General features: G+C 54.2%; 1 protein-coding gene across 1 annotated transcript in view; it reads right to left on the bottom strand.

The window, feature by feature from the left end:
- Positions 1-27,160, bottom strand: part of OTOF (otoferlin) — a 101,647-nt gene that overhangs the window by 37,036 nt on the left and 37,451 nt on the right. The window contains exons 5-9 of the mRNA XM_046661853.1: positions 20,845-20,944; positions 17,943-18,124; positions 4,767-4,840; positions 3,219-3,345; positions 2,679-2,733 (exon numbers count right to left, since the gene is read on the bottom strand). Coding sequence (XP_046517809.1) covers positions 2,679-2,733; positions 3,219-3,345; positions 4,767-4,840; positions 17,943-18,124; positions 20,845-20,944 — 538 coding nt within the window. The remainder of the gene's footprint in view (positions 1-2,678; positions 2,734-3,218; positions 3,346-4,766; positions 4,841-17,942; positions 18,125-20,844; positions 20,945-27,160) is intronic.

The raw sequence follows: 27,160 nt of genomic DNA, 5'->3' as shown, positions 1-27,160 counted from the left end.
AAGCATTTTGCGATCACTCCAGTGATGCATAGAGGATGAAGTGGAGGAGGCAATATGAGGGCAGGGAGACCAGATAGGAAGCGAGTGCAACATTGCAGTCGAGGCTCGGGGTCCAGGATCAGTGGCAGGGGAGATGATGGGGAGGTGAAAACTGGAGAGATATTTGGAGGTGAAAACGTATTAGGTCTTGGTGCCAGGAAGAGCAGGCAGGGAACAGACTGAAGATGCCATGACCCACCAAGGACGTCTCTGCCCAGTGCTGAGCTTTGCTCACTCTGATGGGGAAATTGCATATTCACAGGCAGGAGATGGTGGCTTCTTGCTCTTGAGATGCCAAGGTTCAGGACAGGGTTTGCACATGACATGCGTTCTAAACAGAAGAAACAAAGGGTGTGGGTGCACCATGGTCTCTTCACCACTTCGAGCCCTCAGGATCCTTCCTGGGCCTGAGTTCAGCTAAGGCCCCTCTCCTCTCACTAGCTGGGGGCGCTGGCTGAGGTCTTTCTAACTCGGCAAAGCCAAGTTCTCCAAGCCAGGGAAGTCTCTTCTGGTAGGTTTCCTTGCTTTATACATTGTAGTTATTGGAAGCAAGAGTAAATCCATATTTGCTTCCTCATGGCTCTCCCTCAAAGTGTGTTAACACTTGCAGTTGAGATGTGAATGAACCTGTCAGACACTGTCTTATCAGCTTAAATACAACTGTTCTGTTCAATTCAGAACATTTACAAAGCTTTTGGAGGAAGAACATCTGATCCATTTAATACAAGCCTCTGGCAGGAAGCAGTCTGAAAGAGCTCTGCAAAACAAGTAGCAGGCAGTGAGCTGAAGATGAACAGGGACCAGAGGGAGCGACTGTCCGAAGGCTTAATTAGAGAGAACCTGGTTGCTCTGAGAGCTGCAGCTGGGCACCCTGGGGTTTGAACCCTGGCTCTGCCTTTGAATAATGGGTGACCTGGGGCAAGCTCCTTACCCTCCTCGCGCCTCAGTTTCTCCCCTCTGAAATGGACCATTGTAAGAATTACACTAACTTAAATGGAAAACACACATGCAGCTCCTAGTATAGTGCCTGGCACAGAGTAAACTTTCAAAAAATAATAGTTACATTAACTGCAACAACAATGCCATCATTTTCTATGTGCCCTTCTGTGTCAGGCTGGTGACACTGCAGAGGGAATGGTATGTGACTATGGGGGTCTTTGTTCTTTGGTATTTTTCTCTTTTAGCACATGGAGAAGCGAAGCCCTGAGCCAGTCCTGTGGAAAGGCCCTCAGATGCAGACACTGTGTTTGGGTTTTGATAGAGGTGAGGAGGTGACGTGCCCAAACCTCCAAGAAGTCCAGTGGCTTGAGGTTGTCTGAAACCCCAGGGCAGGGCCACTTGATACCGGGGCTAGTTCTCCAGCACCTGTGAAGATGGTCACCAATTGGATGAGAAGGAACTGAAGCAAGGGTTAAGGGAGACAAGGTATGTCCCGAGGAAATGTGACCAGATGTACCAGACACAAGGAAAGGTGCCATCTAGTCCTTCAGACAGACGCCTGAGTGAGGTGAGGCGGGGCTGCCCTTACAGCAGGAGTGATGCGCATGGGACTTAGGAAATGGGCGTCAAAGACAACCGGTAACCTGGGACAGGGGGCTCACTCTGATTCTGGGGTCCAGTGTTGGCAACTAGGGCAGGAAGTACAGCGGCAGACAGGTGGGGTCTCCTGGAGGCTCTGTCCCCCTCGACCAGCAGCATACTTGCTAGGAATGTCCAGCAGCCTCCTGACCTATAACTGAGTCTTGTTAGTCCTCAGGGGAGGGTCTAGAGCAATAGATGGTCCCAGGGCCCTTCTTGCTTCCAGTTTATAAGTAAATACTAGGTACTTCTGGCTTGTACATTAGACTTCTGTGAGTTGTGTTAGTGTAATTCAGTCTCTCTGGCTCTGATCAACTCTGGGAGGAGAGAGAAAATTAAGGATGTGGCCCTGCAAAGCTGAGGATCAGGTGCCAGGCTGGGAGGGCTGCAGTGGGGCCCAGTTTCCCCGTGTGGCCCTCTCCCAGCAGCTACCAGCCATGCTCACGACCCGGCCTGCCTGCACCACGGCCACATCAACAGCCTTACAGCTTCAAACTCTCCCTATCTCGGCCATTTTGTCTCCAGTCTTAGAAACACACAAACAAAAAAAAATCAGTGTTAATTTCAGAAAATACAGAGAAGCAAAAAGAAGGAAAAAACACCAACATTCTCAGCATCTGTAGATAACCAAGACTGACATTACTTCCAGCATTAAAATAATATAAAATAACAATTTCAAAAAACACACCAAAAAAATCTTTCTTCAGAGGCTCTTATCTTAACTGTTGGAACATTTTTTGGTGTGTAGTGCTACCTGATCTCGTTGTGGCTTTTCCAGGGCCCTCCCACTTTATGGAGTCCAGTGACAGACACAAAATCCTGGGAGGGCTCTGACCAGCGGAAGCAGAGTTCTCAAGCTTTTCTTTGGGTTTGTACCTCTCTACTTACGACACTTCTGTGAATACCTCCTAGGAATAAGCTCGCTTTTGCAACTTACATTCAGCTTGTGGTTCTCTATGACCCCCAGATCTGCACCTCCACAGAGTCTACAATGCACATCTGGCCAGAGCCCCCACTAGAGCAGAGTCTGAAAGCCATGAGGGCTCCAGGCACCTACCTACCTGGTAATCCATGGGCCGCCCGGCACTTGGCTCCATCTTAATGTCTGGCTTGGATCTGAGGAGGAGAGAATACTGTCAGGCCTGGTATAAGGGGACTGCTTGCAGGAGGGGAGGAGGGCACTCGCAGTGGTTAGACCTTGGAGAAGGACTGAAGGACAGAATGATGGTCTTCAAACATTCCTGGACCACCAAACAGAATGAAGGTTAGTTGTTCTCAGAGGCCTCAACAGAGAGGACCAATGAAAGGCAGAAGTAACAGGGAGACAGACACTAGATGGACAGGTTCAAATATGGGCTGGGTGGCTCTGTGATTTCCCTAGGCCCCGGGGTGTTCAATGACCCAGGAACAGGACTGCAGTGGTTGTACTCTGCCTTGGCAGGGAGAGAGGTGAGAGAGACATCCAGGATAAAAACGGGCAGGGTTAGGAAGAAGCTGCCCACGGGCCCTGATTCTTCCCCACCCAAAGTCTAGACATGGCAAGATGGGGCCTGCCTGACGGGGTACAGGTGGTCAGGGCTGCAGGGCACTGGCCCACTCACCGCTTGTTGGAGACATTGGTGGTGAGCGCTGTGACAGAGGCTAGAGACACTGTGTCAGGATCCAGCCCATCCCCCAGACGAATGGCCAGGCGGTCAAGGTCGTCCATCTCCAGCACAGCTGGTTCATCTGGGGAAGAAGAAAGGCCGGTGGGGTGGGCTGGACGGTGGAAGAGTGATTGCCTTCCCCCTTTTGCTTTGGTGTCCAGGAAGCTAAGAGCCAAATTCCAGCTTTCCTTGGTAGCATTTGCTTGGAATGTTACGGCCTGTATATCTGCAGTTTTTTTCTACTTAGTCTGGATCTCTGATCTTAACCGATATTATATCTGGTCTTGCTTTTTTATTTTAATTGAATGTAACTCTTACTGTATATTATTTATGTAAGAACTGAATATCCTCTGTGGAAGAAGGTAGGGAATAAAGAACCCACACCTATGTACCTCTCGTAACAATGCTACCATTTATTGAGTGGCTACTATGCACCGAACACAATGCCAGGCACTCTATACACCTATCTCTAGTCCTCATAGCCACGTCCTGCCAAGACAGGCATTATTCTCATGTCACAGACAGGGAAACTGAGGCTTAGGGAGTAACTTATCCATGTAAAATAGCTGATGGACTTCAGAACCTAACCCTGTAGTGATGTGTATTAACCCAATGAGATGAAGAAATGACGATTCTGAGAAGCCACCCAAGGATGGTAGGTTTGGGCCTCAGCCAGCAGCTGCATCCTCTCCAATCTAGGAAGGAGAAAGGCACAGCTGGAACTGGCGTGGGGGTGAGAGAAGGGGAGAGATTCTGGGGCCAGTGGGCCACACAGGAGATGCTGGGGAGGGAAGCTGGAGCCCTGGGGGTGGGCATGAGATCAACACACTTGAGTCAGAAAGCTACACACAGCTCCCTGATCCACTCCATCTCTCCCCTGTCTTCCCCCAGTCCTCTCTGCTTCCTCTTAAACATCTGCCTGGCCCCCTCCCCAGCCCACTCCTCCAGAGGGACCAGTGCCACAGCCCACTCCAGCCTTCCAGGGCCCACCCTGCCTCTCTCCCCCAGGGCCTTCCCTGCACCCGGTGAGAGGGTGTGGGGAAAAGGCAGGACAGTGAGTCTTGCCACCCAGTAAACATTCTCGGGACTCTGGTTTTCCCCTAGAAATAGGGAATTAGCCAAACAACTTTGGGTTTTTGTTATTCCCTTCTCTATTTAAACATCTCTAGGCTTCTGTGTGGAGAAAAAGAATGGGAGCGAAGAGGGCAGGAGGAGCCTTTCATAAACAGGCGTGCCAGGCACACGGCTGCGCTCAGTTCTAGACCAGCAGACAGACCGGTCCCACCCTCAACTGAGAGCGCCCCCTTCTTGAGGACCACTATCAGACCTGGCTCCTCCGCCCGCCAATGGGAGGCCAGGCCCCGCCCAGGTGGCTCCGCCGGCCAATCGCAGGAGAGCCTGTTGGGCGCTGCCCGCGGAGGGGCGGGGCTTGGTCTCCATCAGGTGCGGAGAGACCGCCCGCCTGGACCCGGGCTGGGACCCGGGCTGGGGCGCGCGCCGTACCTTGTCTTTGGGGTTCCTCCTTGTGGGGCCGGTTCTTGCCGAGCTTCATGGCAGAGAACACGCTTCTCCCGGCTCTGTGAGGGGCCCGCCAGGATGAGGGGGAAGACATACAAACATAGAAGAGCAAAACCCGAGAGAACCCGTAAGAGAGAGATCCAAACCCCAGCCCCTCACCTGCTGGTCCCGAGAGAGATTATTGGGGGGCGAACTTCCTAACTTGGGAGCCATGAGGAAGAATTCGGGCAGAGGAAACCCTACCACTCCCTCCTTCCCCATGCCCTCACAACACCGAGGAGTAGGCCGAGCCCCAGCGACCAGAGAAGGTGGCATTCAACTGGAAAGAACCGTTTAACTGGAGCCCCTCGGGGTCTTGGACTGATCTCAGCCCCCTCAGTCCAGTCTTAGAGCTCCAAGCTGCGTCCGTGCCCCCGAGCTCATCCTCTCTGTCCCTGCACCCCACTCAGCTGGTTGGAAAGAAACCAGAGGACCCGAGACAAAGCATCAGAACAGAAGGGCAGGAACAGGACTCAGAGGGGCAGAGGCCGAGGAGGAGGTGGAGATGTGGTTGAAACTAGCTGGTCACTTCCCACATGGCTGTGGTGCGCAAAGCCTGCCTTGTCTTTCCCCAGTCTCGCTTCTTCCTGGGATCCTCCTTGGTCCTCACTGAAAAGGAGGAAATGGTCCTTTTCTGTCTATCTTTGGTCCTGGCTTTGCCCCTTCTGTCTGTCCCCTCTCACTGCAGAATCCCCCGTCCACCAACACCCAGGAATGTATGGCAGGCTCTGTAGTTCCTACCTCTTCCTCTGGCTTGGTGTGGCCTTGTGCCCCCAGGTGAAGGGACTTGCAGTCAGGGGTGCTGAGGGAAGGGGGCAGGGGTCCTCACTGTCCCTTCAGTGATGTCCCTGCAGCGGAGCCTGTGGTCCCTGGCGCCAGGAGGGACCAGGAGTAGGATCAGCAGGGGGTAAAGTGCAATATTCCATTACCCCATGAATATTGCATGGGCCGGATACCTGACTCCCTCCACTTCCCATTCTCCCTCCTCCTGGGTGTGGCCCTGTCATCCTGTAGGCCCAGGTGGGGCGAGCTGCAGACTCCAACCCTGAGCACACCCACAGCAGAGCCCACCCATCTTTGGGTCACGCATCTCCCTGTGGAGGCTTGACTATGGTTCCCAGGACCCACTCTTCTTTATGCTGGGCAATGTGAGATTGGGGAAAACCTCTCTGGCCTTGTAGAGATGGCCTAGAAACCTCAAGCCCCTCTACCGGGGTTGGGGAGCCAATTTCATCCCTCCAAACCTGGCCCTATCCTAGCCCCACACTTTTTCGTGACTCTTCATGTGCCAGGCAAGACATGAAGGGATGTGTGTTGGTATCCCAGTGAGAGAGCAACCAGGAGCCACCCATTTCATGTGGCACCAACTCAGTTCAGGAAACACTAGTATGTTCGTAATTTCCTAAAAAGGCATGAGGTGGGTGAAAGAACGCTGGGGTAACACTGATGTGTCTGCACTAGCCGGCATCATGTTGTCTGGGATGGAGCAACGGGAAGAAAGTGAAAAAAAGGTACTCTAAAAAAGGAAAACTGATGCCTTTAGAATTGTTTAAAAAAATTTCCCCTCTTAATAAGGGATGATGCTATATATGTATGCCATATACATATGGAGCAACTACTGGGGGCCAAAGGCGTTTCCAGATATTTGCTCATTTTATCTTCAGAGCAATGCTGGGAGGGACATATGCTTCTCCTCATTCATTGCAAGGAGGACTGAGGCTCAGAGAGTTGAGGTTGAAGCATACAGCTTCTGTCTCCATTGTGCCCATGTTTACAGAGAAGGGGCTCATTCAAAAATAACCTATGAGCATCAACACATTTTGGAAGAGATTGCTATGAACGTTAAATGACTGGTGACATAACATTGAACAGGTCAATGAACCATTAGAAACCATCGTGTGGTGGTGAGAAAGGGACCATTCTGCCTGGCTTAGGCTGAACCATCCTGTGGGATTGCTCTCTGCCTGGTGGCCTTAAGAGCAGGGGTACTGGCTGGACTCTGACCCCTGCAACAGGAAGCGTGCCTAGTGTGGATCCTCATGCCACTCCCCGTGTCAGTGTTTGGGATTCCTCACTGCTCTGACTGCCACTCTCCTGGATTACCCAGGAGTCTCCTGGAGGGCCCTGGCCCTGTGTTTGATTTATACAATCACTTCTTGGCCATTCCTGCGCTGTGCCATCCTTAGAGTCCCAAGCCCCACTTCATGGGGGTCTGTCCCCGGGATGCTGTCGCATGCAGCCTTCTCCGACACAGCCTTGCCCTCACATCATCCCCCTTTGCCCTGCTGACCCCGAGAAAAGTGCTCTGAGATGGCAGGTCAAAGTGATGTGTCTGGTCAGAAGCAAGCCTAGCCTGGAGAAGCCTGCCCCTAGGCATCCTGGGACAGGATCTGGCCCTGCTACCTGAGGCCCAGAGAAGGTTCAGGTAGCAGGGAATCATGGCTTTCTGATGCTGGTTCCAAGGGCCTACTCAAGTGGAAAAGAGCTTCCCCTTGAGCAGACATGGCCCTTGAATTCCAAAGCCACCTTATTCCTTAAAACAAACATATTTGGAAGTGAAGATTGAGACTTTTTAAAAACTATACTTATCCATCCATTCTGTACCATACCCTGATGCAATTCAAAGGAGAAACCCCTCTCCCCAACCCTGCATGATTTTAACCATCTCAAGTAGATAGGTTCACTGCTGGAACTCTCGTGTGTCTGGGGGTATCTCTAAATGATGATTCGCCCCTTTAGGAAAAATACAGAATATGTAGGTTAAATGCAATTTCCAGAATTCTTACTATAGGCTCTGTGCCTCTGTCTGTTCCTCCTAGGCTCACTCTTCAATTCATCTGAACTGTGGGCAGTAGAGCGTGATGTCATCGGCTATCATTGCCCTTTGTCATTTTCTGATGGATGACACATCAGAAGTTCACTATGGAAGAAACCTTTTCTTCCCATCACAGCACTGGCTCCTGGAAAGCACTGTGCCTGCTTCTCTTGGCAAAGGGTACAGGTCATTTTTGAAATACGTGTTAACTTCATCAGGGAATTTTGAAGATTATCTACTTGCATTAAAGAGTTAGATTTCAAAAAAATGCAATTTGTTGATTAGGTTACTGGTGTACTGAGCATTTTCTTTTAAATGAAGTTCTACATTTGGTCTAGTTGGGCTCCCCAATTACTGAAGATATAATTCGATGAGAAATAGACAAAGAAAACAAACCAATAATCAACTCAGTGAAAAACTACTTTGCAACCAAGTGGCTCCTTATTCACGGATGACATGAGGAGCCAGCGGAGGTGGGCCTTGCGGACTCTCTGAGGATTAGTCATCACCTCTGGGCTTGCCCATTGCTGGGTTCAATGCCATCAGAATGATACGCACTTACAATTTAGACTGCTACTTCTCTCTAGAGAAAAGATTTTAAAGTTAGTTCACTCACTGTAAACTTTTTCATTTACGGGTCTGATGATTTCTTTGCTAGTTCCTTGGCTCAGAGCTAGAAGGACGTCGTTGTGGTTGGGTGATGTACTCAAGGTCCTAGGGGAGAGCTCGGCATTCATAATGACCTGGGAACATTGGCCAAGCTAAATTTAGTGAGCTGGGTGTTTCATGAATGTGGATCTATGTATTATTCTGGAGGTAGTGACTTAGAGCAATGTGGCTTCTCCCCCCTGACTGCCTTCAGTCAGAACTGTCTGGGCTCACGAGCTCAGGCCTCAGGCAATTGGGAGAAACAAACTCCTGCCTAAGAGAAACACAGTCTGTGGTACTTCTCTGCATTGTTTAAATGGCCAAATTTTCAAAACTTGGGGAATAGTCTCCAAGGGCCTGTGATGGGTTTATTTCTCCTGTTTTCCATGCCCCAAGTACAGGTAATTTCATAATTGCAGCCTTTACAGTCATCTTTCAAAGTGTGTTGAATTTCAGACGTGTTAGTTTAAGATATCTTCCTACATCTGGGCAGGACAGGTTGACCCTTCATACAGAACCTGTCTCCAAACGGGCCTGTTTGCTCATGCATCCTTGTCACACCAGCCGGCTTGAGAGACCCTCGTGTACTTAGCCCCAGATTTGCCAGGGAAGCTGGCTCCTCAGCTCTCCCTGGTGGCCCAACCCCTTGCAAGGCTCAAGCCAACAGCATCATGGAGATAGGTTTTCCCATCTCCCCAGGTGAACCTGTCCCTGAATCTCAAGTCCTCATAGGGAGCATGAGCTTTTTCATGGCCTGAATCTTAAGTTTTCCCAACTGCAACTTACACCTGTCTCCACGTATGCCTCCTCAGTGGAGAGAGAAACCAGCCAGCTTTGCCACATGCTAACCTTTCAGAGATGTAAAACTGTTTCCACAGTTTTTATTCTCCAGGGTATAGAGTTTCAACTTGTTGAATCTCTTCTTAGAAATCCCATTTTCCTACCCTTTCCATCATCCTAAGGCTCTACACATTAAAATAAGAATAATAAATGCTAGTTTACTTTATTTCATATGTTAATTGGCGATGGCAAGACGTTAGGATGGGGTCGTGCTAGGGAACCAGCATTTACTGTGGGCCTACTGTGTGCTCGCACTCTGAGGCAGCTCTTAGTCTGCCTGTGGCCAGTCTGAATCCCTGGGGTCTAGCCCAGGACAGACTGGGGAGCTGGAAATCAAGAAGGGCTTTACAGCCTCACTGCTCTCAGACAAGGAGCCCGGGGGATGGACAGGTTATCCGTGTCTCATCTAGGCCTTTTTTTTTTTAGTGTCCACGCAGAAACCTGACCCCTTGAAACCATTCCCTAAAGAGGGACCCGCAGCTCAGCATCTGCCATCATTTCCCACACCCTCGAGGATGCGACTCCCTGGCTTCCTCTCCAAGCTGGGCACATGGTCTGCCTGAGGCTTCTTTTCTTGCTCAGAACCCGGCAAACTCCTTGACCCTTCAGGTCTCCGTGCCTGAGCTCTCCCCATGCCATACCAGTGCCGTGGTATCATGCTTTTGCTCGTGTGTAACAAGTGGGAGTTGGAACTCGATATGCTCTTGTTAAAGCAATGAGGCTGTGAGCCCCTGGGATCTTAACGCGAGCAGATACCCCAAGTCCATGCCACTGTTGCTTACTTCAGACCCCTATACACACAGTCCTGCTGTCCCCATGATGTCCTCGTATCAACTAATTTTTAACTTCCGGGACCCCGGTTTTGGGCAAACCTCTCATCATCTCTGGGGCTCAGTTTCCATACCTGGAAAATAAAGAGCACATTCCTGGCTTTTCAGCTCTACTGGTGTGTTTGGAAAATTAAATTAAATTTAGACTACCGTCAAGTGCTCTAAAGTCCAGGGCCTATTGTAAACTCTGGGTAGGAAGTTAGATTCCCTGTGTTTTAGTCCCAGCTCTGCCCCTATTCTGGGACAGGTCACTTTCCCTCTCTGGGACGCAGATTTGTCATTTGTAAAAAAGGGCATTGGACCAGAGGCCCCTTCCAGCGTGGTCAGCTTGACTACCACTGCCCTTGTGAATTCCCCGTGATGCTAGAGAGTCCTTGAGATGACCTGTGCTTCTGGGGGAGTCTGTGAGACCTCCTCATCAGCCCAGGCCTTAAGCCTTTACAACTCCTTGTGGCCGGCCCCCTCATCTGCTGCCCCCTCTTCCTCTCCTCTCCCAGACAACGCCTGATTGCTCCACCCCCTAGGAGGCCTTTGGGGGAATGCAGATGGTGAAGACCACCAGAGAGGGGTCACCTCTCCTTAGCTTTCTGGGGCTTCATGCTCTGGCCACCCACTGTGGTCACTCCATGCTCAGAGTTTGTCCTCCTTGGGCCTCCAGGGCTGCATGTCCACCTGCCCAGCCCTGCCTTGACTCTGTGGGGGCAGGTGGCTTCTTGGGCCTCCCCCACTCCTTTGCCTTCAGTCACACCCTCCCTCACAGGGAAGCCTGAGGGCCTGACCCACGGGAGAGGGGAGCAGAACAGGGGAGTGGAGGAGGATTAAGACACTGAAAGGAGGGAAGAGGGAGTGGAAACCAGAAGGCCCGGCCACCTGCCCACCCCCACCCTAACACCTCGCTGTCCCTCACCCCCCATGGCCAGATGGAGAGACCTCCCTCGCCGTGCCATCCCTCGGTGCTGGCTCCAGCAGGACAGCCCATGCCTAAGCCCTCCGAGTTGGGCCATCCCGACATCCACACCCTGTGGTGAGGAGCCTTTGAGCCCCATGGGCTCCGCCCTGGCCTGGGACACCTACTTGTGCTCGCCATCTCTGCCTCCCTTGGTCTTCTCTCTGCCTTTGCTGAGTAGGGGAAGAAATGAGGAGACAAGGGGATGTGTGTGAGAGGCTGTGGACCAGAGACACTCACAGACTTAGCCCCTGGCCCTGCTGACCCCACACTTCCCAGGGTCCTCCTTCTCCCAGGGACCCCTTGCTCCCATAGCCTCTCACTTCAGCATGCCTAGGCCTGCTGGGCAGGGATCAAGGGCCCAGGGCTCTGCCCTGGGGAGAGAAGGGAGGGGCTCACACGGTGGGGCTGGGTGGCGACTATCCCAATCTCAAGGCCAGGTCTGGTGATTTCTGAATGTGGGTCACAGGTGCTTCAGGGAACACAAGGTTAGATGAGCGTGGAGGGTGCCCCTCCAGTGGGCAGCTCCCAGGCTCTGAGGGCCCCTCAGAAGAAAGGTGGGCCAAGGAGGTTCTGGGCATGTGGTGGTAGGTGAGCTACTGCTCTAGGGCTCAGAGCATGGCAGGAACTGTGCTCCTCTCCCTCTTTAGAAAGGCTCCTGGAAAACCCTTCTGGAAATTTCTCTCAATGCTTGCCTGGTGCTGTGGCCATGAGGATGAAGAAGAGAAAGCAAATGACAATTAGAGATTTTGTTCCCCTGCTCACATTCTGTCCCGGCACCAACCTTGCCCAGGTAGATGACTCCATGCCCTGACAGCTCAGGACCCGAAGGCCTAGATAGATCACAGCTGAAGTCCAGCTTTGGCCAGCTCTCCTTTCCATTAGGCAAGCTGGTCAGTTCGCAATTCTTTTCAAACAGGTTAACATCAGCCAGGACTCTGGCTGCTGAAATTGGCTGAGACCATGGAGCAGAGAACAGCTGGCTGCAGAGAAGGGGAGACTGTCTCCGCAGCCCTGCTCTGGCCCCAGGCCCTGCTGGTCCATGGGCCGCCAGTGACACCCACTGGCAGCTTCATGGGGCTTGCTCCAATGGAGCAGGGGCACCAATGAGCTTTCGAGAATGAGGGCCAAACGGATGTGCTGGCCCCACCCCGACATTAATCCAAGCAGGGCTGCCTTTCTCTGAATCATCAATCCAGGTTTTTAGGGAAATTAGTTGGTTAGTTAGTTAGTTAATTTATTAATTATTATTATTATTATTTTTTTAAAGATTGGCACCTGGGCTAACAACTCTTGCCAATCTTTTTTTTTTTTTCTGCTTTATCTCCCCAAACCCCCCCTGTACACAGTTGTATATCTTAGTTGCATGTCCTTCTGGTTGTGGGATGTGGGACACTGCCTCAACATGGCCTGACAAGCAGTGCCATGTCCGCGCCCAGGATCCGAACCCTGGGCCGCCGCAGCGGAGTGCACGAACTTAACCACTTGGCCATGGATCCGGCCCCAATTATTATTTTTTAAAGAGCTCTATGACCCTGAAAAATTTGAAAATCCTTGCAATTGAGGAACCAGAAGGGGAAGTGTATCACCTGCGAGCAGGTAGACGTGGGGCGAGAAGGTGGAATTTGTACACCTGAACGTAAAAGGTGATACTTTTTCTGTTTCCCTTTGTGGTTAGGCCTGAAATTGCAGAGATGTGTCAGGCTGGCCCAGTGGGGACTTTCAGGCACACAGCAGGCCAGAGCATGTACTGTAACCCGGGCACACAGCACGCACCACTGGCACATGCCCAGCTTGCCCCCTCCACACACACTCCAGGCTTCCAGGCCGACAAGGGGTCCACATAGGCCCACACTCTGAGTGCAGACATGGAGAAGGGAAAAGGATACTCTTTCTGTGAAAAAATATTATTCTGGTGATTTTACTACAACCACGATTACGACAACTACCAGCATGAATAATAACTGTGAGGCCATGTGCTGAGAACTCTAACACGCCTTGACATACTGCATCCATCATCTCACGAGGTGGCTGTCGTCATTATCCTATTTTCCAAACGAGGGATTGAGGCTCAGCCTGCCCTCAGTCACTCAGCTGCAAGAGGTGGGGTGGGGGTTGACCTTGTGGAGTCCTTCCTCCTAGGGGACCTTTCCGCAAAGCCCTGGATGGGCCTGACTTTCCTCCCAGGGTCCACATTGTGTTTCCAGTGTTCCAGCCTGGCCGGGTAGCTTCTGTTCCTCAATCAGCGTTTGCTCTCTATGAGCCCTTGTCTCTTGGCCTTGGCTTCACGCCACCTCTTCCTCAAGCTCCCACTTCCGTGGCTCCCTGTCACCCGTAAAAGCTGTCACAGGGTGGAGGATCAATATGGCGGCCTGCTGGGGAGCTCCAGGGTTTGCTGGGACCTAAGTGCTTCATGGCACCAGGCCTCACTTGGGCAGTCAGCCCTGGGTGGGGAGTGGGAGGGAACCCCAACCTCAGGTGAAGCAGCAGCTGGGTTGAGAGGAGTCTCCTGAGCACCATTTCACCCAAATCCCAGCTTGGCCCTGACCCTGGCTCCTTGGAGCTGCTGCACCTCTGGAGCTCAGCCTGATGGAGGGCAGTGGGGGAGGGGCCACTGGACCTGATAAAGCAGTACTCTGTGGGTGAGGCTGGGTGTCCCGAGCCCATCCACATAGGCTTGTGCACACTGCTCGGGCCCCAGGCAGAGGAGGGAGCTACCCGGCTTCCACGGTTCTCTCCTGGCGAGGAAGAATGATCCATAAGGAGAACAAGAAAAATGGCCCGCACTCCTACCTACCGCCAGATGAGACCTGGCAGAGAGGAGCCCTGCAGGACCCCCTACATTCCCAGGGACACCAGGAGGGGAGGCTGGGCAGCAGAAGGAGGTGGGGCCATGGAGGGCAGGAGGGCCAGGCAGGTGGCGAAAAGGAGGAGAGAGAGTCTCAGAACGCAAGGAGTTGGTGGGAAAACCCGGGTCTCAGCAGGGCAGCCGTGGGATGAAAGCTGTGGGATGAAAGCCGGGGCTCCTTTCTCTGTTCTTCCCGAGATGTGGCTCCGAGAGCCGCCGCCGCAGAACCCAGAAACCAGCAGCGTGTGCCGCTCCCCAGCCTCATGCAGGGGGAGCGGGTGTGTGCATGTGAGTGTGTGCAAACACCCAGGCACTTGTGTGTGTGTGTGTGAGAGAGCACGTGTGTTTAGGGCCAAAGTCTCCTCTCTTCAGAGACTGCAGCAGATGTATACTGACATACAAGGGCCCAGAACCCTGATTTTGTGCTTCTGAGAGCAGAGCACCCCTGGAGTTAGTAATTCATTCCTTCTCTGCAGCACTGACAGCTGGCAGAGGTGAGGGGAACGCTGTGACGCTCCAGCTGTGGGCAGCGTTTGTGGGCAGGGCCCTTGGTATAGGGGTGGCCAGAGCTGAGAGGGAGCTTGGCAACAGGGCCTGGGTCAAAAGGTCAAATACTGCTCAGGGTAGAAAATGTTGGGGGTGGGTAATATGGTGACTGGGAAGAGGGAGGAGGAAGGAAACAGACATCTGCTGAGCACGGACCACAAGCCAGGCACTGCGCTGGGCGACTCATATGTAGTATCTCATTTAATCCCAACACTCCTGTGAGGCGTCAGGGACCCCCATCCTACAGATGGGAAAGTGGGGCTCCAAAGAGCAGTGCTGGGACTTGAGCCCTGTGCTCTCCATGGCGCCACATGGCTCCTGGCACATTCCTGGGGGTATTTTGCAGAGAGTTGTCAAATGAGAGGTCTCTGCTTTGGGGATAGGGACTGGAGAAATAGGCAGAGTAGCTCAGAGGACATGCAGCTACCAGGGCCTGTGAGGGATGAACCATGGGAGGAAAGGCTAATAGTGGTGCAGGGTTGGGGGTGGGGCTCCTCATGCAGAGCTGCCAGCAGACAGCCCCTGAGGTGGAATGGGCGCAACTTGGGCAGATACTTAAGGCCTTGGGAGTGAGTGCCCTTAAGGAGAGGAGCCTATGCAAAGGTCCCTTCCCGGGGGGTGGTGAAGGCAGATGTCAGGAGCACAGCTAGGGGGGACCCAGGCCCTGGAGGGAGAGGCGTGGGGTCACCAGAGGACCTCCCCACATCAGCCTCCTTTGCCATTCATGGAAGAGTCCCTGCCAGTGCCGCTCAGGGACTGGCTGCTCGGAGGCTGTTTCCTGCCCACTTACTCCACCAGGACGCCATCCCCCTTAGAAGCACTCCACGGAGCCACGTCAGGCAGGAGGACCGGGTCCTCACGCCACACCCCTGTAGTCCAGAGGACCAGGTGAGACAGCTGCTTGTCCGCAAAGAGGTTTTCCTCTGGCTGGTTATGGGCTGAAGGAGAGACAAGAGGGGCACCCTGTAGATGGAGCACCTTGATCTACAAAGGCCTGGGCCTTCCCAGGAGGGGTGGAGGGCGGGGAGCAGATGTGAGGGAAGGGGGACTGACTGGGGGTCAGAAGGTGGGCACAGACACCCCTTCCCTCTCCTTGTCCCTTTGTTGGCCAAGTCCCTTCTGGAGGGCTCTCTGGCCCAGAAGACAGTGACTTCCTCCCAGACCCCAGGGCTGATGGGCCTGGCCGGCCAGGCTCTTAGGTGATGAGGGTGAGACTTACCACCTGGGGCTTTGAGGCCAACCACCAGGTTCCCCTCAGAACCTCAGCACTCCTTGACCCAGATCTCACTGGCCCCGTATAGGCAGCCAGAATCAAACTGCAAGAAAAGCCCAAATTCTCTAAACCATTCACTTTCTCCTCACCAGCAAATGGCCCATCCATCCCTCCCTCTTGCTGCATGCTGGCTGCATGGCTTAGCCTGGCAATGGCACCCACCCCCAGGGTGCTCGCAGGGTCTGGACTGGCAGCCGGGAAACTGTGCACGCAGCCCCGCCAACGCAGGGCAGTGGAAGACAAGCAGGACAAGGAGCTCTGGTGGGGGTTGTCTCCCTCTCCCAATTCCTGGTCCCGGGGTAAAACCCCTTCTCCTGCCCCTGCTTCCTGCTGCTGCCCCGGGAGAACCATAGGAAGGTTAGGAGAGGTGGGAAAGCCAGGCCACAGCTGTGAGGAAGGATGGGAGGAGCCCTCTGCATCTCCATGTTCCTGGTGCCCAGGACCCTCTGGGGGTCCAGGGACCAAAGATCCTCATCTTGCTTTACTGCATCCTCTCACCGCTCCCTCCATCAACGTCCTGGCCCACTCTTGTAGGACAGAGAGAAATTGGCTGGGCATTGCCTGAGTTACAGCCAGCCCAGAGAGGGCCACCCTCTTGGCTGTCAAGAGCTCCCAGGGAGTAGTTTCCTGTGGGTGCTACCCACGGGATCCAGAGCATCCCTGGGTCGGAGTTGGAGGGGAGACAGGATGCTCAAGCCATTCCTGTCGCTGACCCAGAGGGCTTAGTGACTTGCCCAAAGTCACTCAGCTAGTTAGTGGCAGTCAGAATGGCACTTAACAGAACTTAGTTCTTCTGATTCAGAGGCAGCACTCCTTTCCTTGCAGTTGCTGGCCCTCACCTGACTTCCAATCTTGTCCCCAGAAACCCTTCCTTAGAGCCCCACCTGCAGTCTCGGACGGCCCGCAGCCAAGCTCTTTGCTATGTGGGGACAGAGGATGGGGAGCAGGTACCAGATGGCGCCCTTTGTGTCAGCATCTCCTGGCTGCCCACTGGGTCCCTGCTCCTCCTCTCATCATTTCCAGCCTGACTCCTTATCCTTTGCACTGTCCAGCTGCCAAGAACCTGTTTGTCAGCAGCCCTTACATGGGGCAAAGCTCACACCCCAGTTACGACCTGTCCCTCCGTCATCCCTTTGGCTCTCCCAACAACAAGGTGGGGGTTCTCATTGTTCTGGGCCCCATTGTACAGGTTAGGAGAGATGGTAAAGAGTCACAAGGCTGGTAAGAGGCAGAGCTGGAACTCATGCCTAGAGCTCCTGAGGCCAAATTGCATGCTCTTTCCACCCTACCTAGCCCGGAGTGTAAGGAGGACAAGCTCCACGCTGGCCTGGGCAATGCTGCCCGACCCATGGACAGCCTGAAGTCAAAGGTCCAGTCATATTTGCCACAGGCCTGGTTCCTTTGACCTTATTGCTATTAGTCCCTACCTGGTTCCCAAGGCCTAAAGCCTGTATCTGTGTGTGTGTTTGTGTGTGTGTGTGTATGTGTGTGTGTGAGTGTGTAGTGGTTCAAATACAAAGAAGGAAAACATATTCGTCTAATAAAAGTATAAAATTCAGTTACACTAATTTAGAATCTGTGTTTTTTCAGAACAGGGACTGAATACCTCTTACTTGGGACGGAAAGGTGGAAGGAGATGGGAGGAGATGATTCTGATGGGAGGGGAGCATGCCCAACTCTCACAGCCCGCCCCCTCCTCTACACACACTTGACTTACCTGCGCCTTACACATTATTCCCAGTGAGCTAGGAACCTATGGTCCACGTTTTACCAGCCTAGAGCCTGCCTCTTTGGGCCCTTAGAGTAGTACAATCGCATTCCCTTTTTTTGTAAAAAAGTGCATTTGGAACGAGCAGGCCTGGACATAGCTTCCTGACATCTGTGTGTGGCAGGACACCTGCAGGTGTGAATCCTGGACATTGAGGGTAACTGGGTGTGTTCTTCTCAACAGAAGAGAGGCCAGGTCCCGACCAGGACCTTTGGCTTCACTCTGGCAGGAAGAGGCCCCCCTCCCCTGCTTGCACTAGGCCAGAGTGGAGGCCAGGCTGCCTGGGGCTGGTCTGGCACTGCTGGGTCTCGGAAAAGGGAGGCCAGGGCCTCCTCCATCTGCTTCTCCTCTCTCTGAGGAGGCAGGAGGTCCCGGAACTTTGTGTCCCTCAGGGCAGGGGGAGGATCCTCCCCAGTGAGTTCCGGGGTGGGGAGCGGGCGGGGGAGTGCCGCAGAAATGTCCTCCTACCTCTTGCATATCTCTCCAGCACCTCAGCCCTGTTCTCTGAGCCCAGTCAGGTCTAGGGGGGCCTTTCTGGGGCACCAGGCCCCAGGCATCCTCCCTGTGTCTTTGGGGGCAGTGGGCAGCCAGAGGGCCTGTCCTGTTACCTCCGGAAGCTCTTCTCGCCTGGTGGCCGGGAGCTGGAACAGGAGCCGGGGAGCAGTCCATCTGTCTCTTGGCTGTCCTTCTCTTCTTCTTGAAGGGACTCATCCCCCAGGAAGTCCCCATCGTCCCAGGAGCCCACTGTTCCATCTGTGGCCTGGTACCGGACCTCCACGCACAGGCTGGTCTGGAGGGAGGGAGGCGGGTGGTGAGTAGCTGGGATAGCAAAAACAATCATACTCTGGTACCCTCTCCTGCTTTGTGATGTTTACAAAGTGCTTTCACACCCTTAACTCACTGGAGGAAGGCAAGCTGGGTATTACCCTCACCTCACTCTCCCATTTTGCAGGTGAGAAAATAGAGGCTCAGAAAGACAGACAAGCACAGACTCAGTCAACTTCATGGGCTCTGACTCCAGAGCCCAGATCCTGCTGCACTTGGCTCTACTCCTCCCTGAGGGCGAGCCCGCCCGGCCAGCTGCAGGCTGGGGGTGGGCTCTCTGAGTCCACTGTACACGTAAGCAAGAGGATCATTCAGGGTCCCCAGTGAGTAGGTCACCCCCTCGTCCTCAGAATCAGGGTGCCCTGCAGGGGAGAGGGGTGGTCTGCCTGAAACCAGCTGACCGCCCCTTGCTCCTGATCCTCATGAGAGATGTGATGACAGGAGCTGAGTGTGGCCTCCAGGAGCGGAGCCCAGGCCCTGGACGACCTCCAGAGACAGGGGGTCAGCACTTCTTCCTGCTCCTCTGACACCCACCCTCCTACCCTGGGGAGGAAGGGAACTGGGGGTGCCCTGAGCTTTTCTCTGGGAGAAAGTGGAGCTCCAAACCTGGCCACAGGCCATGCACTTGAGAATCTTGATTCAGCTCTTGCTCTGTGTCCTTGGGCCACTTACCTCCTTTCGGCTCTAGTTTCTCACCAGTGCACAGGGAAGACTCATTCTAGTCCCTTCCTCAGACCACAGGGGTGCAGGGAGGGCTCCCAGATGCACTTGCCCTTCCTCACAGGTCTGGGGATGACTTGCTCCTGTGACCCACACAGGCAGCCTTTACTCAGTCCATGGGCCAATGAATGCCCACGCTTAGATTTCCCCAGGGAAGGAAAAGGTGCACATACTTTCTGAACCCTCACTGTGCTAGACATCATGCTGAAATGCTTTAATGTAAACTCATTTGACCTTCTTAACACTTCAACCTACCCTACCTAACATATCAGAGAGGTTAAGTTAGTTGCACAAAGTCACACAGCTAGGAAGTGCTTGAGCTGAGATTTGAGTCCAGGATGGCCCTCTCCAAGTCCCATGTCCTTTCCACTGAGTCAATGTGGCCCTTTGATGTGACTAAGTATGTTGTGGTGGGAAAATGGTGGCCTGGAATTGGAAGCCCTTGGTCCCAGTGGTGGCTTTGCTGTGGACCACATGTCTGACCTTGACCAAATCCATTCCCTGTCCAGGACTTCAGGGTTCCCTTCCGAAAAATGGGCAGAAGTTGGGCAGGCTAGAAGATCTGTAAGTCTTCTCCTCAGCTGAATTGCTAGGTCTGATTCTAGAAACACAGGTCACGAGCTGACTGGCTGTTCATCCCTGCCCACTTGCCCAGTTCTCTCTCATCTCACTTCCTATTCTTATCTCACACTCTGTTCCTCCAGGCGTCTATGTTCTCCTCCAAGTGCTTCGTTCCCACTGATGTTCGTAGCATCCCCTCTTGTTCTGCGTCCCCTCTCCCCTTGCTAAGGTGGCTGAGGCCCCAGCCCCGCTGACTTCCAGAAGCCTCTCCTGCCCGCACCTGTCCATGGAGAGAATAACCCAGCTGGGGCCAAGCTGAGAAGCCCCAGATGCTCTCCTTGTTCTCAGCAAGGAAGTGTCTTGAGACACCAAGGCACCATGGGAATTTCCGCCCTACCCTTGGCACTCCTCAGAGGGGGTTCTTCCCATTCTGGCTCCGTGTGGCTGCAGTCCTGCCCTCTGAGGCTACTCTGCTGACTATTATGTAGAGCCATACATTACACAGGACCCGGGTGGAAGACCCACGGTACAGCTCCATTTTACACATGGGTAAATTGAGGTCAGGAAATAATGCTAACAATATTATTTTGTATATTTATTGAGCACTTACTATGTGCTTAACTGTTCTAAGCACTTTCTGTGTATTCTTTTAATCTTCAGAACAATCCCATGAAGCAGATGCTATAATTTTGCTCACTTTGCAGATTACATGTAACCTGCTCAAGTCACACAGTGAGTGAGTGGCCTGACTAAGGTTTGTACCCTGGAGCTGTGTTCCTCAACACCGTACCATACTGCCCCTGAGTGAACTGAATGAGCTCGAGGGGACAGGTGCCTCACAGCAGGGCCTGGGCCTGGGCCCCTGGGTTGGTTTATTTCCTTCCACTGTGAGGACAGGCATTGGGTGCCTACGGACTGTGCATCACTAGTATGTGTGCTCACGTTGGAAGTGCTGGGATGAGATGTGACAAATGGAATAGAAAGGGAGGTCCCTGCCCTCCCGGAATGGCTCGTCTTAGAGAGGAGCCCAGACAGGCAGGCAGAGCGAAGATTGTGCCCTGAAGTGGCCAGCAGCGCTCAGTGTGACCTTCAGATGACCAGAGAGGCCTCTTTAGTGACCCCTGAGCTGAGTCCAAATGGCAGGCCCCCTCAGTGGAGAAGGGAGGGCATCCCCCAGCCACCCTTCTCTTGCACTCTCACTGTAGGAAGGGCTGCGACATCTGCCTTGGGGCAGCAGACCCTGCCATGCCCTAAGGCTCTGGCCATGGCCACCGGGCTCCTCCTCCTGCCTCACCTCACCATCTATGAGGGGCACTCCCCAGACCACGCCATGTTGGGGGGTGAAGCAGGCCCCCAGGTGACCCCATAATGGGCAAGGCCAGGGACTCTCTGGGGCACACCCACTTTGATGATAGCATTGTTGTCATCAATCAGCGTGTCGGTCACCTCCACGTGGTTCTCCTCCACCACCTTCTGCAGCACCATGCGGAAGGTCCCGATTAGCCTGTGAAGAGCAGAGAGGGCATGGCAGTTTCTCGTGAAGAGGCCCGAGGGAAGAGCAAGGCTGACATCCCAGGAGGCTGTGACTGGCTGGAAAGGAGATGAATGGGCTGGAGAGAGGGAGGGCTTGCTCAGGCTCCGGGCCGGGCTTGGAGAAGGTGGCCCAGGACCAGGGATGGTCCTGGCCAGGGTAGCATGTCCAGGAGCGTATGTGACCCCTGACAACTGCGGGGTTGTGTGTACGGGATCCGTTTCTCTGGGAGAGCTTGAGAGCAGTGAGCACCCTGGGGAAATGCTCCTAGACTGGGGTCAGGGTAGAGTGGTGGAGCCTTGTGTTCCCTGGGGACGTGGAATCGGGGTTCGGCTGAGCCCCTGCAGAGCTACTCCCAGATGCCCAGGGTGGAGGCTGCTGGGGGAGGATCAGAGGCTCCTGGACACAAGAGCAGCTCCTCCCCTTTCCACCTCCCTAACCACGACCAAGGTCTCTACCAACACCACGGGCTCATTCATCCCCATTTAGTCCGTAGTGACGCCCACACCTGCATTCTGCAATCTCCTTGAGGGCAAAGAGCCACGCGATTGTGGGACCCCCACATTCCCAGCTGCATAGCAGGGGAAAGGCAGCGCGGTTTGGGAAGAGCACAGTCTTAGAGTCAGAGAGACGGGGATTTGAAACCCAGCTCTGACACTTACTAAGCAAGTTACTGCTTCCTGGGCAACTTACTCAGCCTCTCACAGTTCCAGTTTTCTCCTTAGAGGAGCTAATAACCCCCACTTTCCAGAGTTGTTGTTTATAGGACGAACTGAGATCTCTGTGCCCAGTTCTCATCAGAGTGCCTAGCACATAGTCAGCACTCTGAAAGAAATTGGGTGGTTATCAAGGGGAGCCGCCACACTGTGAGCCTCGCCTGGGCAGGGGCTGCGTCCTATTTCCAGTACACAGGACATCTCGATATCTGCCAGTTGAATCAATGAACACAGTGGGCGCCCAATCAATGCTGACCGAGGCGCCTCGAGCCCCATTTCACCCTGTGGGCTGAAGGTTACTGCTCTGGGGGAGAAGAGGGTCCTCAGAGAGGTGTTCTCACATGGGGCACATGAAAACACACTGTTTCTGGTTGAAGGGACAAAGGCTGAGGCGGGCAGCCACAGTGTGTGAGAGGTGGAGGGGCCTTGGAATCTTCTGGTGCTGACCTGGATTCATAGAAGAGGAAGTGAGGCGGAGGAAGTGGGAAGGGACACAGCTAATTAATGGCAAATCTGGGCAAGGTGAGGTATCAGGTGAATTCTGACTTTAGGATCATGTTCGATGTGTGCACCCTTCTGAATGCCACGGAGGGTGCCTCCGTCTGCGTGAGGGGAGGAAGCGGGGGGATGAACACGAAGTGCTTCCCTCTCGAGCCTGGAGCCCCATCTGCCGGCTCGCCCCACCTTCCCTGTGGGTGAAACTGCTTACCATTCCCCGACTCTAAAGACTGACTAGGTTTCTAGGCGCTTCTCAGACCTAGTCCCTGGGGAGCCTCCTCCCCTGGCTGCCTCCTGGCCTTTCCCCAGTTTGGGTGGTGCATGGAGAGAAGAAGCGCCCAGTTGGGGTCAGGAGACCTGAGTCTCAATTTTGTCTTTATAAAGTGAGCGGGGTGGGGGGTTGTGTTTGTAGCTTCTGTACAGTGTAGGCATTCCAACAACAGACTGTAGGCATGAAAGAGACACTAGCCTTTTCGCAGCCTTACTCGTTTTTGTTCTAAATCAGTGGTTCTCCCATTTCAGCATGAACAGAATCTTCTGGAGGGCTTGCTAAGACACAAATGACTTGCAGCCACCTACCCAAGGTTGTGCTGGCAACTGTTTACCGACCGGATGGGGAGAGGAAAGGCAGTCCTGACTTGTAGCTCTTGTCCATTTCCATGGTGTCAATACTCCCTCTGTGGCCAATTTCAAGCTTCCAAAGTGAAGTCGCTGAACTCGGCGGTGGGAGAGACGTGCACCGTCTGCTCTTGGGAACCAGTAAGAACCAGCTCCAGCTCACCACTGGCCCCACCCCCGGGGTCTGATTCAGAAGATGGGTGGGCCCGGAATGTGTGTTTCTCCCAAGCTGCCAGGTGATGCTGCTGGTGCTGCTGGGGAGGTCACTCTGAGAGCCCGGGTCTACTGCACTTCACCCACTGGAGCTTCAGGCCATTTCAGTTCCACTAGGCCCCGGTGGGTGCCTGCTGAGTGCTGGACGCTCACGCATATCTTTCCCTAGAGGATGCCCCAGACCTCAGAGGCAGGCCCAAGGATCAGCAGAGATGCTGCAACGTGACAAGACATCCCCAGGGGGCAGGATGGAGCTAGTCCCCTGCAAGTCCTAACTAAGGCCAGAGTCTGGGACCTCAGACTTGGGAGGGGCCTGGGAGGAGAGCTGGTCCAGCACAAGTGAGGAGGAGTCCCCTCCACACCCTCCCTGACATAAGCTCTCAAGCCCCTGCACACACCAGGTGACAGGGATCTCACTGCTCCACAGCTGCTCTCACTGCTCGTCCATTCTGCCGCTGCTTCAGTCACACGGTGAGCCGAGGCCCACCTCCTGGCAAACCCCCTGCTCCTCACACCCTGGTCCAAGCCCTGTCCACATGCAGACTACATGCCATTCCTCACGGAAGGCAGTGTAGACAGTGGAAAGAGCCCGGGCTCTGAGTCAGACAGAGGTTGGGTTTGCCCAGCAGGGTCTAAGGGGGATTCTACTACTTGGCAGCTGTGTGACTTTTGCTAGTTCTCCAACCTCTCTGAGCTTTGCTTTTTTTCCATCTCCCCAAAGGAAATAATACCACCCTTTTCACTGGGAGGTGCGGAGAACACGCACGTGATGTTGGCCCCTCCTCTCCTCCTTAATGTGGGAGGTTTGCCATCTGGAGGGCCCAACACAGCGCTGGGCTCTTTTGCAGATGCACAGCCTCACACAGCCAGTGCCTGTCTGTGGCCCAGAGGGCGGGGCTGGGACCCTGAGAGCTGGCACGCCCAAAGAAATCGGCTTTCCACAGCCCCGGGGGCAGCTGGGGGGCTTTAACTCTTCACAGTTCCCTCCGACCTCCCGCAAACAAAGATAAAAATAGTATTCTTTCAAATGGACAATTGATATTGTCTCAGTCTTATGTAAAGTAAGAAGAAAAGCATTTTTATAAAACTTTGCTCTTTTTACGCGTCTGTAATGTACCATCGAAGCAAAACCAGGGTGCTTGCTCTGGAAACACAGCTTCCAAGCCAGTGCTCTAAGGCTGCTTCTGCCCGAACACAGCCCCTGGCCCCCTCCATGGACATCCTCTGGGGAGGGGTCTGGTGCAGGGACGAAGCCCCAGCTCTGCCCTGCGTGGTGACCCCTGGAGATCACCCTGCCCAGGCTGGCGACCCTTTGTCCAGCCTGGCTGCAAACTCAGCAGGGTCTGCCTATGGCCTCTGCTCCTCAGGGTGGGTCGGCAGGGGAGGAGCTGCCTGGGAGGGTGGGCTTACATGCCCCTTGGGCAGCTGGGTCCTCTCCCTGGAAAGCGGAGGTGCAAGGCCATTTGTTCTGCCAGGAGGAGCCCTGGCCCAGGGGGACAGAAGGTCTGGGTTGAAAATCTGCTCTGCCTGACCCTCCTGGGTGACCCTGGGCAAGAGCTCTCTCTGGGTCTCAGTTTTCCCCAGGCTGTTAGGTGAAGGAGCTGGGAGCCAACCCTCTGTCCTCTGACAACATCCCTTAGGAAGCCCATCCAGGTTACTCATTGCAAAGAGGACACCCCCCACGGGGGCCCACAGCTGGCCCATGAGGCCCGGTTGGCCCCACAGAGTGGCTGGGCAGGCTGGGCAGGGCCAGGATCCCCAGGTAATTAGCCAGCAGGGAGGGGGCCCCAGACACTGACGGGCCTGCAGACTGACCACAATAGAGCCAATAGAGACGCAACCAAGCCTCGGGACCTGTCAATAATACATCACTTTCCCCTGGGAGCCGGTGTCAAGTGCCCGGCCAGGCTTCCACTGCGCTCCTGGTTCCTGAATTATTCAGAAGCTCCAGGAGACTGGCGCCTGGGCCAGGCCATCCCCCCTCAAGGGTCCTGGATAGTCTGAAGGGGACACGCAAGGTTCCTGGACCCAATACCTTGTCCTCACTGGGACGTCCAAGGTTCCTGAAGAAGGACCTATTCAAGGCGGGGCCGAGCAGACCTGGGGCCTCCTGGTCCCTGACTAGGATACTTTCGTCTTCACACGGGGTCTCTTCCTCCCGGCAGCCCCTAGAACCACTGGGTGAGGGGCCAGTTTCCAAGCTGCCTTCTGCTTCAAGGACAAGTCCGTGTCTCTGCGATGGCTTGTGATGGGAGGAGGCCCATAGGCATCCTTTTCTCACACCAGCCTCCTTTACCTCGCTTTCCCCAAATGCATCGGTCACATGACTTGGCTCTCACCCTGGGGTGTCCTGGACTCTTCAGAGAAGAAGGGCTACTCTGATTCCTGCCCCCAGACCCTCCCACCCTGTACACCCTCTGCCTCCTGACCCCACGGGGCATTTTTTCATTCACTCATCCACAAGGTACTCAGGGGCCTGCCAGGTGCCCAGCAGCGGGTGTGGCTTCGCTGGTTGGTAAGTCCAGTGCACACCCTGCAGGCTTCCCCTCAGCTCAGCTGACCCATGAGAAGAAGCCTGTTGACTGAACTGGGCCACAGTGGGGACAGAGGGCTGTCACATTCACAGCCCCTCTGCCCTTATTCGGGCAAACACCAGGTGGGCCTTTTCTTTGGCTCTGGGAAACAGAGCCCTGATTCCAGGGTGGGGAGACCTGAGCCCCACCTGCCTCCAAGCACCCCGCCCTCCCACTCCGACCCCTCAAGCTGGCCTGTGTCAGGATGGGCCCCGTGCGCCCCTCAAGACGGCCAGTCCATCTCCCCACCCCAGCTCTGCAGCCAGCAGCGCCCTGGACATTCTTCAGGCTTCCGAGGGGCTGGCGGGACACTCTCCCACCAGGCCCAGGCCTCCCCTTGGGGGGTTTCCTGCCTTCCCTTGGGTTGGGGCAGGGGAGGTGAGGAGAGAGGAAGAAGAGGAGAATCAGGAGAGAAACTCTCCCCTTCTGTCTCCCTCTTGTTGGCATTTTAGAACAACTAACGGAAGGCTTAAATTTCAGCATATTCGCTGTTATGGTTGCCAATTTCTCAAACACTTCTGATTTGTTTATAGCAGGAGTTTTGATGTTTTCAAGGGTTCCTAGCATTTCAGTGATTGGTCCAGCAGATTTCATCATAAACAATTTACCAGTCTCTTCCGTGTGCTTGGTTTCCACCCTCACTGCTCACACACCCTGCGAGTTGGAGGATCAGGAAGGTGAGGAAGAAGACATCCACCCCAGCCCCAGCCCCACCACTGTCTGCCCACATGGCCTCCGTACCGTCTCAGAGACTCAGTTTCCCCATCCGCACAGTGAGGCTTGCACTGGCTGAGCTCTAATGCTCCTGGCTGCTCTGACCCCTATGTATGGGTCCCTGCTAGGGTGTCTGGATGCCCTTCCTGGCTCTCAGCTTGTGATTCTGCTTCCTCTTCCACATCCACTTTGGTCTGTGTGTGGCCCTTCTCCTGTTCCTGTTTCTCCTGTCCTCACAGGTCACCCAGTCTCTCACCCCAGGGAAGAAGGTTGTGCTCTATTTTGGGGGCTCCTGGCAGGGTGTTTCACCAGCTCTTCTTGCGGGTGTCAGAGGCAGCTGCCTGAATGACGTGATACCCTGAGAGGCCAAAGGGAGGCCTCTCTGCCCTAAACATCTTCCCCTGTGGCCCTGCCAGCAGGCCTGAAACGACCACACTGCACGCTCAGCTGAGATCTTGTGGGCTCCCACTAAAAATGGCAGAATCCTGGGAGCCCATGTAGTTCAGCTTGTCCTGATTCAGAAATCGCCTCTACAACATTGTGGTCCACTCTCTGCTCAGCTTCGCGCAGCACAGGGAGCTCACTACTTCCCAAGACAGCTCATTGGTTGGAGATCTCTGTCCATCTTCTAGCCGTCTGCTCTCTTCTAGCAATGTAGCCTGGTCCTGGTCCTGGTTCTAGGCGCACATCTCTCTTTCCTCTTCCACGTGGCAGGAAACCTTCTTGGGATGCAGGGAGGGTGACTTAATCCCTCAGCTTAGTATCTCCAGTGACTAGCACAGTGTCTGCCTGGTACAGAGGATTTGCTCAGTAAATGTTTGATGAGTGACTGGAAGAGTGGATGGATGGATGGGTGG

The sequence above is a fragment of the Equus quagga genome, chromosome 5 (genome assembly GCF_021613505.1).
Source record: "Equus quagga isolate Etosha38 chromosome 5, UCLA_HA_Equagga_1.0, whole genome shotgun sequence".
Lineage (NCBI taxonomy): Eukaryota > Metazoa > Chordata > Mammalia > Perissodactyla > Equidae > Equus > Equus quagga.
This window is presented reverse-complemented; position numbering and strand designations above follow the sequence as displayed.